Source organism: Calypte anna, chromosome 20 (assembly GCF_003957555.1).
Source record: "Calypte anna isolate BGI_N300 chromosome 20, bCalAnn1_v1.p, whole genome shotgun sequence".
In the NCBI taxonomy this organism is placed as follows: Eukaryota; Metazoa; Chordata; class Aves; order Apodiformes; family Trochilidae; genus Calypte; species Calypte anna.
The window spans coordinates 11,676,237-11,688,691 of NC_044265.1; the positions used below are offsets into that span (position 1 = coordinate 11,676,237).

The 12,455-nt window shown below is 41.6% G+C and overlaps 1 protein-coding gene across 1 annotated transcript in view; it reads left to right on the plus strand.

Annotated features, from left to right (window-relative positions):
• Positions 1–381: 381 nt before the first annotated feature.
• OSBPL2 (oxysterol binding protein like 2) overlaps positions 382–12,455 on the plus strand; it is a 30,800-nt gene continuing 18,726 nt past the window's right edge. Inside the window, exons 1-2 of the mRNA XM_030463163.1 lie at positions 382–460; positions 11,767–11,932. Coding sequence (XP_030319023.1) covers positions 11,896–11,932 — 37 coding nt within the window. The 5' untranslated portion in view covers positions 382–460; positions 11,767–11,895. The remainder of the gene's footprint in view (positions 461–11,766; positions 11,933–12,455) is intronic.

Genomic DNA, 12,455 nt, shown 5'->3' on the forward strand with positions numbered 1-12,455 from the left:
CCCTGATTATAGCGAGCTGATCTCTCTCTCCGCACCTATCTAACAATAAAGCCGTTGCACAAAGCACATTCTCACGGTGTCTCCACACCACAACCGTGTCCGTTCGTACAGCGCGGAGGCGGCACCGGAGCTCTCCCGGTGAGGCCCCTCAGCGCCGCGGGGGCTGCTGGGGCTCCATTATTTGCATATCCCCGCCCCCAACGCGCCTTTGGCGGCGATGCGGGTCGGCACTGTGGGGTTGGGCTCCTCATTAGCATTCGCCCCGCCTCCCAACGGGGACGAGGAGGGGAACGGCGAACCTGATTCGTTATCGGGGTTACAGGGGGGCGAGGTCTCGCTCTACGATTGGTCGCCCGGCCTGTCACTCCGCCGCTGCTAGGGCCGCACTTCCGCCTCGGTGTCAGCGGTTGCCGGGCTGGGGGGGTGTTGCGGCGGGGCCGTCGCGGGAGCGCGGTGTCAGGTAATGCCGCCCCGCCTGACCCGGCTCTGGTACCGGGACCGGGTCGCCCCGCTCTCCCCCGCCCCGCCGCTCCCCTCAGAGGGCTCGGCTCCCCCCCACCTGCCGTAGCGGCGCCCCCGATGAGGGAAGGACGGGAGCGCCTCCCCCAGCCCCGCCCGGGCCTGGCGCGGCCCTGCCCGCTGCGGGGGTCTCCTCAGCGCTTCGGGGGTCTCCTCCCCGGCGCAGAGGTCTCCTCAGCGTTGCAGGGGTCTCCTCCCCGGTGCGGGGGTGTCTTGCCCAGTGCGGGGGTCTCCTCCTGGGTACGGAGGTCTCCTCAGCGTTGCGGGGGTCTCCTCGCCTTTGCGGGGGTCTCCTGCCCGGTGCGGGGGTCTCCTCAGTCAGTCCGAGGGCGGGAGGCGGCTCTGCCGGGCAGGGGGCTGAGGGATTGCGGCCACCCCAGCGCTGCCCTCGCTCTCTGTCCGGTCGTTGCGGGATTCGGGACTCCCTCGGGTGTTTTCTCAGGGGGGTTCGAGCCCTGGGTCTGTGAGGCCGAGCCGGTGTCGTCCCGGACCGAAACCGCGCTCCCTGCCGCGTTTCGGTGGCCGGGGCTGGGTCGGTCCCCGGGTGATGGGGGCTGCGGAGCGGGGTGAGCTCTGTCAGTGCCAGGGCAGGGAATTTTTCTCGTTTTCTTTGCTCTCCCCTGGTTACTTTCCGAGTCTCGGTTGAGTCTGCGGGGTCCGGTTCCCTGGGTGACTCTGTGGAGCTCAGTACAGGAGCCTCGGGGGTTTTTAGCTGAAGCAGGGTGAGCAGTTAGGTTTTACTTGAGGAGATTTTCTGTTTTAATATTTTTGTTCTTCAGTTACCTTCTCAGTGTTTCTCTTGCAGAGCTCCTGAAAGGGAGACAAGCGAGATGGGAAAAGTAGCAGGAAAAAAGGTTTTTTTAAAAAATAACATGCCACCAGAAGTTCTGGGGTAAATTATCTTGCCATTTATTTGATTTGGATATTAATCATGTTTGTGCTATTTGCCTGCTTGGATTCAGGACCCGTTTTGGAAGTGTTTTGTAACTCTGCAGCACTTGCAAGCCAGAATTTCAGATATGGGTTCGAATTCACCTTCTGGTTTTTTTTATGTCTGCAAACAGCCCTGTGTTCCCCCTTGAAAGTATCTGCCAAAGCAGAAACTACTTTTATTCACTGGGAAATTTCTCAAATTAAATCCCTACCTTTCGTTTAAGATTTCAAAAAGGAAACATGAAAAAGAAGATGCAGATGTGCAGTGTAGAATAGTTCTGCCACCCTTCTCATCATGGGTTCTTTTTTAAGCTTTTGCATGCAAGAAAAAACAAGTTTGTTTTGTTCTAACTTAGCCCTCCAAAGTTCAGTAACTTTGCTTTCATGTTGGCATCTGGGGGTAACCACATATTTGTCTTTTTAACAGATTTTATACAAGTATACTCTGAGACTTCTAAAACCTCGGGGCAATTTCTGGAAGCAGTGACTTGGGTAACTTCCAAACGTAAAGCACTGTGCCATGGGATGGAAGTAGGAGAACTGGCTAAACTAGCACAGAAGCAAGAAATTCCAAGCAGTGATTTTTCCCCTGAGTAAACCCCCCCGGGTTTTCAGTTACTGTAAACATAGCTTTTCTTAAAATAGTTGTCAAGTCATACAAATGTTCTACCATGTGACAGAAAGTTGAGGGCAGTCTAGGGTAAGAACAGGACTGATTCTTAATGCTGCTCTCCTGAGGGCTCAGAAGGCAACCCAGACATGAGCCATTTTTCTCTTCAGCCATGCCAGGATAATATTATAAGCAGAAGACAAAAGTTAAATATAAAAAAAATTATAATTAGAAACAAACTCCATGCCTGAAAGAAGTTGAAGAATAGACAGGTTAAAGGTGTCAGGTGGTGCAATATTGAAAATGTGAGGTAGAGGTAGTTATTTGTTTGCTAAGATGCAGGTGTACTGGATTTGGGAGCTGATCATGCACTGTTGGATGGTTTCTTTAAAACAATTCTAATAGTTATTGCTTTCTATGATACTTTCCAGCTGAAGCTCACAGGTCCTATGGTTGAAACTGGTATTTCTTTCAGCCTTTCATCTTGTGAATTCTCCTGTGTGAACTTCACACATGCTGATCTAGAACAAAGGTGGAAAGCTTAGCTTTCTGTTATTTTAGTTTTGGCCAGAAAACATACCAGTGAGGCTCAGCACTTTGATAAAGCTGTATTTTTAAATCACTGTTTGTAGTGCCAGTCAGATTATTTTGGTGGTGGTGGTGTTTGAAAGCAAGATCCCCATGTAAGTACACTGAATTTTTAAGCAGTTAATTCTTAGCTTTGGTATTTGAAGTAACTTGTCCTTGACAATGCAATGGTACATCATACAGCTTGATAATTAGGACTCCCCCTTACAATTTGGCATCTTTTTCTAGTTCTCAGTATCAGTTTTGTCATCTGAGTCACGAAGCTACCTGATAAAAAAGTCTCTATTTGGTGCTCATAGTGTTTTAAAATGCTCAGTGTTTAGTCTCTGTGAAATAGCTAAAATGTTTCGTTCTTGTATGTTTTTTTGTAAGAAGTGCCCAAATTCAGGAATTTAAAGAATATGCCTTAAATATGGAATGCTCAACATCTTGAATGTTTTTGCTGAGTTTGAATAGGTGACTGATCACAGGGAAATTCATTCACCTGGCTGAATATTATTCACCTGGCTGAATAAATGTGAAAGTGAGCAATGAAAAAATTGGTCACCCTGTGTCTGCCTCTTGGGAAGATGTCACTTTGGTGTGTTTCCTGGTGCAAAAAAATATAGGTTTTGCATTACATTGATTGTTTTCTAGTTTTCATTGTTATGCAGAATAGGCCACAGTATTGGAACTTGGAATCAAAGACCTCAGTATCTCAGTCCTTGAATCTTAATAATTACTATGCAGAAGAATGGATGATGATGTAATGATTTACTTTGTATTCTTAAGGGCTCATAATAGCAAGCTGAGCAGTGAGCAATTAGAACGTGTCAAATGTGGCTTACCAGTGCTTTCAGTTATACTCGTCAAAAATTTATTGTTGATTCAATGCACAAAGATAATGTCTTAATTTTCAGGATCAATAAATGACAAGAATAGACTAAGCTCACTTAAAAATTGATTTTTTTTTTTAAATACAGTTACAATTGGAAATTCATTTGCTAGTCTAGACGGATCCTTCAGATGATTTCAGGATATTTCGTTCTGCACATAATTTAATGAGACAGATCTGTGGTGAATTGCAGCAGCCCTCCATTCAGAAAATGCAGGGGGCTGGAGAGCACTGGCTTCCTGGGATTGTTTAGAGATGTGGCAGGAGTGTGCACAAAAGGTGAATTGTGCCTGCAGCTGCAGAAATACATCTGGACCTTTTCATCCTTGTGGTTTAACGGCCCAAAACTTCAACTCTCCAATGTGCTGTTGGACACGTCATGTCTGTGCTTGGCATCAGGCTGAATGAAAACCTTGAGCTGTTTTGAGTTCAGTCCCTTTGGTGTGCTAAAACCCAGAGTTTTAGATGAGATAAGGCTCGTGGCTGTTGGGATGGAACAAATCTTTGGGGTGTTACAGTGAAGTTTGCGTGCGTACGGGATTTGTCAAGAGCTGTGGTTTAGTGAATGGATAACTTAATTTTTACTCTCATTATTTTTACTCTTCTGAGTCTTTTTTTTTTCTGGGGCTCCCAAAAGGAACTGTTAATACACCTCACTGAGTTTTGGTTCTAGTGATAGCTCCAAATTAATGAGGATATGGAAAGCTTGAAGATGTGAATTCCGAGGTGTCTGTGGTTCATGTCACTCCTTGCAGCCCTAACCAGCTCTGGCCACTGGGGTGGCAGAGGCTGATGTCAGCTCTGTTCCATGAAAAATAGCAGTGCAGTCAACTGAGAATGAGAATACTGCCACTCTCAATTATAAAACTTGCATGTGTTAAGGCTACAGAGAAGTTAGCTCACCAGCCTCATGGTAATGGTCCCTTTAGCACTGTGTTTGTTTACTGGAGGAAATGAGAACTGGGTTGGGAGAGCAGAACTGCTCCCCTGTGCATGTGTTGTGTTCTTTCTAGGTTTTGCACAATGCCAATGAAACAGTTGAATGATTGTTTAATAGGGAAACAAAAAAGCTGTCTATATTTAGAGATGCAAATGACCTTATTTTTCTATCCTTATTTTGCCCTAAATGTAGTTCTCAGTGCTGTGTAACCATTTTAGTATCCAAGTGGGTTAATGTTACAAAGTAGATAGCTAAGGGGATTTTTTTATTAAGCTGAACTCTAAATAGAGAAAGTTTATACTTTTTAATTATTTCTTTTTTTTAATCTCTTTTCAACAGCAAACAGGGTAATGTCCTTGTACTGGAATTCACTGTGCTGGAATCTATTAAGTATCTATTATAAATGTACCTGTAAAGGAAATATAACCACAGCAGGAACTCTGATTTTCTAAAGCTTTCATAAATTTGTAGTATCATCTCAAAACCCTTTAGCAAAAAATCTGCTGGTTCTGTGTATGAGGCACATCCTGCAGAATCTCAGTGTGTGAGGAATTGTTGGTAGGCATAAAAGTACAACTTCTTATGCTGTAGAGCTTTACATCAGGTTAGTCAGCTTTTTTTGCAAAATTATTTTTGTCATAATTGTCTAGCAGTCTCCACTAAAATGATTTGTAAGATACTTCATACAGAATAAACGTAAAACTACACCTGCCTGGAGAGAATTAGTCAACAGAGACAAAGCTTAAACAGTGCTTTTTAGTAGGAAGATCTATAAACTAAAACTGTAATTATTTTTACTGTCCTAGGGATTTTCTCCAGGGATGTTGTATGCTGTAGTTGTCTTCACATCATTAAACTTCAGTGATCAATTTGTAGGGATGGTTATGTTTGACAAATATTCCAGCATGTTTAATTTTACCTTCAAAGTAAGTTTTGGTTCAAAGAGAATTGCTTATAAGTGATGAATTATATACCAATGGACAGCTGTGTCCAAAGCCTCTGTGCTTGAAATTATTGATTACTTCCTACCTTGTGTCTCTTACAGAGAAGATTAAAAAAAAATCCTTCATGAAACAGTAAGAAGTAGCAAGCTTTACAAGGTGGTATTAAATTACTGATTATTTTTTTTTTAACTAGAAATGAGCCAGTGTATCAGTCATGATCAAGCCTAGAGTATGTGTGAAGGGTAGGGAAGGCTGTAAACCAGAATTTTGTCTTTTTTCATACTCAGGGACAATGGCAGTTTCCAAGGGGAGGCTACAGAGTCCAAAGAATGCTGCACCAGCTGCTTTCAGGTGTAAAAGTTGCCTCAGATATTGATGTAGAGTTAAGAACCCTTCCAGAGTTCTGTGGGAATTTTGGTGAAGTATTTTTCATCAGTAAACATTAATCTGCTGGAACCAAGTTTCCTTGGTCTTTTTATTTTGTTAGTTTAGGCAAAAGTTCTGGGCCAGTATCCTCAGCCATAGAACTGAATTTTTGGCAGAAGTGAAAGTGGGTAGAGCTGATAGTTCTGTGGGTAACTGAGCACTACATTGCCAGGCTGTTTGCTGTCCATTTTCACCTTTACAGTTTTTCTTTTCCATAAATAATGCTCCTGATAGCAATGCTGTAGTTTTGTGCAGGAACATTTTCTTTTGTAGCCTGAACTCAGCTGCAAAAAAAAAAAAAAACAAAACAAAAAACTAAACTTCTAATGTTTCAGTTGGCTGTAATTCTGGTGAAGTATCACCAAAGCTCTGTATTCCTGAGAGAACAGCATGTGATTCTCTCTGCCATAAATCTGTTTGGCTCATGTGCTCAAAGCTAAACTTTGAGATGTTCAGTTTGCTGCCACCATTGTCCCAAATGCTTTAAAAATCAGTCCAGCTGAACTATCAGCTTAGGATGCTTTGGGTTGGTCCTGGGTCTCTCATCCTGGAGTGTGTGAGAGGACTGGAAAAGTGGGAAAACTTGGGGGTAGAGACAAATCCAAGTAAAGGTAGGGTAAAAAGCTAAATAGAAATAAAGAGATGCAAAACTATTACTCATTGTCAGCTGACCCGTGTCCCAGCTGCACTGAGGCCTCCAACAGGGATGGCTGCAGTCTTCAAAGCAAGGGAAAAGTGACAGTGAACCAGTTCTTGGGCTGATGCTCTTTGCTCAACCTCTCTGCTCTTTACCAGACTTGAGGAGGAGGTTGCCCTCCTCTTACTGTGCATGCAGAGTGAGTTTCAGCTTGCCAAGACATCTTGATGAAAGATGCTACTGCATTCAGACTTTGGAGTAAGAACCAAGTCTATCTGGGTAAATAAAATGCTCTACTGGATTCTGCCATCTGTGCAGCTGCTCTCTGGCTGAAGAGATTTTAAGTGCATAATAATTGCAGCAGGTACCTGCACTGCCAATTAAATTGACTTCTTGGCTTATTTTTATAGCTGCTTTAAATCCAATGTTGTTGGTAACCTAATTTCATGAGTCAATTAAGCTTCATCCTTGCTGAAGCTTTCATTCAGAGATGAAACACTGCAGTTGGATGCTTTTAAGATGTGTATGAAGCAAAAATACATTAATATTTATCTCTAGTTCAAGCTATTTATTTGCATCCCTTAAAGTACTACAGCTGTGTTTATTTCAGCTGGCAAATGAAGAGATGTGGTGGGCTCTCATTCCACCAGTCATGTTGTAGGACTGCTGGGTTTTTTTTTGGTCTTTTGTTTGTTCATATTTTTTAACAACAGTGTGAAGGGTGTGTGCATTTGATCTTGGCTGGTGCTTTTATCATCTCTTTCTGGACAGAAGGTGCATCCCAAAGCCAGCATATCAAACTAATGAAAATGTTGCTCTTCACTACCATGTGCTGTTAGGTGGATTAAAGCGCCATGTCATGAGTTTTCCTTTGTGTTAAACTCCTTTTAAATTCCCTCTGTACTATTTCTGTTCAATTGAGCTTGTGCCCTTTTGACCTATTAAAGAAAAACAAAAACCTGAGAATTCAGTGTCTTTCCAGACTTCATGGGGTTTGCCTCTTTCTCCCCCTGTGGCAATACTTGTGCAGCATTTCTATCACATGAGATTTGTCAGAATCCATTCCCCACCTTTTTCTTTTTTTTTTTTTTAATTCCCCTTGCTTGCAAGTTTTCTACTTTCAAGTTAATAAACTTAATTTGTTTTAAAATTGGAAGTGCATATCCAGCAAAACCTTGCTAGGCATGTGAAAAAGCTGATGAATATGCTAGTTCATTAATTCTTTGATGGCACTCTAATTATTCCAGTGTGTTCAACTCCTGACATCCTACCTGCTGGTGCTGGGGAAGCTCTGTGTTGGTTTGGTGACTGCTGGCTCTTTCCATACTTGGTTTTCCTTAAATTCTCCTTCATCTCCCAAGTAAGGAACATGACCAAGTGTTTTGTGTATGTCTCAGAGAGGCAGAACATGTGATTTCAGAGGGCAAAGAGCAGGATTTGTACAGGGTAGTAGGGATGGTGTTAAAAAAGCAGAGGCTTTCCAGAATGAGGTGAAATTTCAACTTAAATCTGGAAGGATGGGACATGGAGGTGTAGCCAGCCAACCAGACTTCAAAACTGAGCTTGCAAGACCACATTCCAGTCAAATTAGCTTCTCCAGCTGTAAATGCTTACCTTTCCATGGAAATGTAAATGTTATTTTAAGGAGGAGTAACTTGGTTAACCAGCTGGGTCCTTGTAGAGGATTAGCATAGGAGAACAAGTTAGTACAGTGTAGCTAGTTATGTTGAATAAACTAAGTCATAGTAATTGCATGTTTAAACTCTTAGAGGCTCTTTTGAACAGGTCTGAACTAATGTTTGGGGTTTTTTGAATAGGTGTACAAGTTGTGAGGATCTTGGTGACACAGACATGAGGTGGTTTTTCACTTTTTGTGTGTTGAGAAATGGAATTTAAGGAGCGAGGATACTCAGTGGCAAATTTGAGGGAATGATTAACCTGTCCTGATAAATGGCCCAGGACATTGCAACTTCTAGTATTTGGTAGAGCTGTAAGCAGATAAAATTAACTCCAAAGCCTCATTTCTTAGAGAGGTATGGAGAGTCCAGGTGCCAGAGAGCACTTTGGTTTTGGAGAGGAGCTCTGTAGGTAGAACCTCTTTTTACAAGGAGTACCTGCATCTCTCCTCAAGCAGACTCTCATATGTATGTCACAGATTGCACTGGGCACATGACATGTTTTATAAAGTGATTGCAAAGTCTTGCACTTTTTTTTTTTTCTTTGTCCTCGTTTTAAAAATAAATTCACTTGAGAGGAATTTTTGGTTTAAAATAGGTGGGGACTGTGCAAAGCTTGGGACTGTGTTGTGAATATTCTAGACAACCTTTCAGTTATACAGATGCTTCAAAAATAGCATCTTGTATTTATTATTAAAAAATATGGCAGGCTTTTTTTTCATGCACACAGATCCCACAGTAATCCAGTTAGTACAGATAAATCTGTAGCTTTAAAATATGAGGAAATAGATGACCTTTGTCACTTACCCTGTAAACCACAAAATCTGGGCTGCTTGTGCTCAGGGCTGTGTTGTCACCATTAAATTATGAATTTTCAGTTCTCTTAAGGTGCCTCTACTTGCAGCCTTTTCCTGTTACTTAGAAGTTGATTTTTATGCAGTCTGTCTTTGGCTAGAAACATGGCAATGCAGCTGGGCTGCAGTCCCTGGGCTAAAGCATCTCTCTGGGTGTCCCTGCCTTGAGTACCCAGCCCCAGCACATCAGCCCCAGCTCTTAAAGTGAGAATTCCAAGATAACTTTAACCTGGGAAGCAGCAAACCCTGCTTGCTGAAACAGTGAGTAAAGTCCTGTGTGGAAAACTGTGTGGAAAACATTCCTGATGACATGTGTAAGAAAATCTCTCAGTATACTTTGGGTTTATTCCATCCTCTAGGACTAAAAGATGTGAGCTTGATATGATGCTTTGTGAAAGATTTTTCCAGGGTGGCAATTGGTTCTGAGCACCCTGCCTTGAATGGCAGCTTTGATAGAAGCTGTTACCTACTGCTGCTGGTTTGTAAGTGAATTCTGGGTCCCTGATGGACAGGGAGGAGGAAATATGCAAATGCTGAGTATGAAGCTAACAAAATGTTTTTGTCTGCTGTCATCTCAATCTAGTTGAAAGTAACTTTTTGCTGTTGCTTTTGGTAAGAGAAAAAGACTTAATCCTAGCTTTTTGGCTCATTAAAGCTAAATGCTGTTATCACTCTGTTCAGGTACATGCAAATTCACATTAACTTCTGCTGAACAGAACTGAATGTCAAAGAAGTGCTATGAGTGTTAATTTATTCCTAGTGTAACTGATGCAGAATATATTATTTTATCCTTTTAAAAGCATTAGTAGCACCTTGGGAGAATTTACAACTATAATTTAAAGTGACTTCCATGAATATTTTGTTCTTCAGGTAAGAGTTACAAAGCTTGTGTATGGCATTCAGGGAAACTCCACTTCTTGCTTTCAAACTTCAATGAGTTTAAGGTGTGGTGGGAGGTGCATGTCAGGAGAAGGCAGCATAACTCTTGCTTTCACTTCACTCAGGTTTTCTTTCCAGCTGCTTCATTTGTACTTGGTGAGTGGTTTTAGAGGAAAGCTTCCTTGGGTTTTGTAGAGAGGCTGCTGTGTGATGACTTCACAGGTCCTCTTGTTATGCAATTCTGTTGGTGAAGGAGGGGAGAAAGGAGAAACTGGCATTCATCTGTGGGCCTTGGTTTACTCTAAGGTTCTTTGTTATCTGACAGGTTCTTAAGTCAATCTTTATTTCTTAATACCTTCTGTAATAGGATACTGTAGTTCCAGTTTTCCATCTCTGGAGCTTGCAGTTTGATATGTAACCAGGCTGTGTTTGCAGAGGGACCTCAAGAAGAATGCATCCCACCACCCCACTGTATGCAACAAGAGCTTAAATAAAACTGTATCTTGTGCATATACAAGTTTCCTTCTGGAAATACTGCTGCTTTGCTAGAAGGATGCAATTGAAAAGATAAATGTCTTGCATCTTCAAGGATGCAGTAGCTTGGAGGGTTAAAACCACCTTTAATGTGACTTCTTTTTTTGGTTTTGGATTTTCTTTTGGAATGACTGAGGGAATGCTGATAGAAAGTGACAAACTGAGTTAGCTGGCCTTGACAGACATAACACTTCAAGGCAAAAGCTACATTCATCAACTTAGATGAGTTCCAAAATAGGCTATTTTAGCTCCTCCTTATGAATGGAGAATTGTGAGGACTGTATGTGTGTGAGACATTCAAATAGCTTTTTCTGGGCACTGAGATAAAAAGACTTTAAAATACAGGAGGAATAATGATGCAGTTTGATTTCTTGGAAAAGGAAGAGAGAAGGAATTGGCTTCAAAGATGGCAAGCTCTTCTACTAGGAGCAGAGTGCACTTCTGGCTTTGTTTCTCTTAATTGGAATGGAATTGTGCAAGTTACAGTTACTCAGGAAAAACTCCTGGCACAAAAGCAATGGGATCTTCAAGGATCATAAAGAAATCGAGAGTGACAGATTGAGGTTGTTTTGGAGGAGATACTGATAGCATTGCCATGCTGCTGTTCATCATTGTGTACTTGTCTTATTTTTGGTACCTGATGAACATTTTTAAGAGTGAAATCTGAATTTTCTCATTAGTTTCCATTGACTAAATTTGGGTGAAGCAAAAAATGTTTACACCACTACCAACCATCTGGAAAAAAAATCAAATTCTGTCTACCCATATAGTAGAGCTGGAGTGATTCATGAATCTCTAAATTAATTACTGGGAAAAAGGTTTTGTTTTTTTTGTCCTGTCCCTCTAGAAAAATCTCCATTTGTCTCCAAGTGTTCCTAGCAGTAGCCTGACACAACTTTCTAATGGTCAGAGATGCTGATTGCATGATCTCCAGTAAGGCCCAGTGAGTTTTAGAGATAAAAGAATCTCATTCTTGTTCCCAGCTTTCTTGGTTAAGGATGCTGTAAGGCTTATCCTTTTGCTAGAGAGGAGAATTTTTGTTTTGCCTCCTGTCTTTTTCTTCCTTCAGTTCTCTGGTCCTTCTAGCTGTACTTGCGTGGAATTCAACTTGCTGTAGACAGTGGATATGATGTATTTATACAGAGAAATGTGGCATAGTGTGTCAGTGTTTTGTGGTAGGTAGTATTCATCTTCAGAATTACTTTGTTATCAGAGAAGGCTTCTTAGGAATGCAAAAATCCATCTTTTTGCTATGGGAAGAAATAGGAGAATGAGGATTTGTCAGGTGTTCATGTTTGTAGGCATAAAAAATGTAGAAATTGCTAATTCTGGTGCCCTGTCTTGTCAAATAGATCATCTAAGGGAGCTGCCTGTTTGCACAAGAAGACTTTGACAGCACACAGATAACTTTCCCTCTAAATCAAGTCCAACAATGCATTAGAGGAAGCTGGATTGGCTGCACAGAGATCTCACACTGAAGGATGAATAGTGAAGAAGAGTTTTATGATGCCGTTACGGGTGAGTGATGGTCATGCTGCCAAAACAAACAAAATCATAAAAAAAGCCTTATCTAAACTACATTGTGTATGTTGTGGGGGGCTACTAATATATTGCTGTTAAGAAAGAAATAAAATGCTTTTGGTTAAACTTGTGCTGTCTTCTGAAAAGAAAGAAGGAAGAATTTTAAGGTTCAGACTTGGAAATGAGGGCTTTTTTATTAAAGCTGTAATTTTATCACTAGAACAGTACTTTAGTGGCTAAGTCTTGCTTTCATTTTCTATAAAATGCAGGTGATCTAATAGCAACGTGAGAAGTAATGCTCTTCATACCCTTTGAAAAGTGAACTATCTTCCATGGATTACTTTTGTTGGTATTTTACTTACTTTAATGGAAAACATATCCTGAAAGGTCGAAGTAGAAAATGTCTTTCTAGTTAGAAACAGATTACTGTAAAAGTGGGCTTTCAAGATAGGGAGCCAAAAGTCTTTGCAATCCAGTGGTGTTTCTAGAAAAGCAAACATGAATCACTTCCCACTTTAGC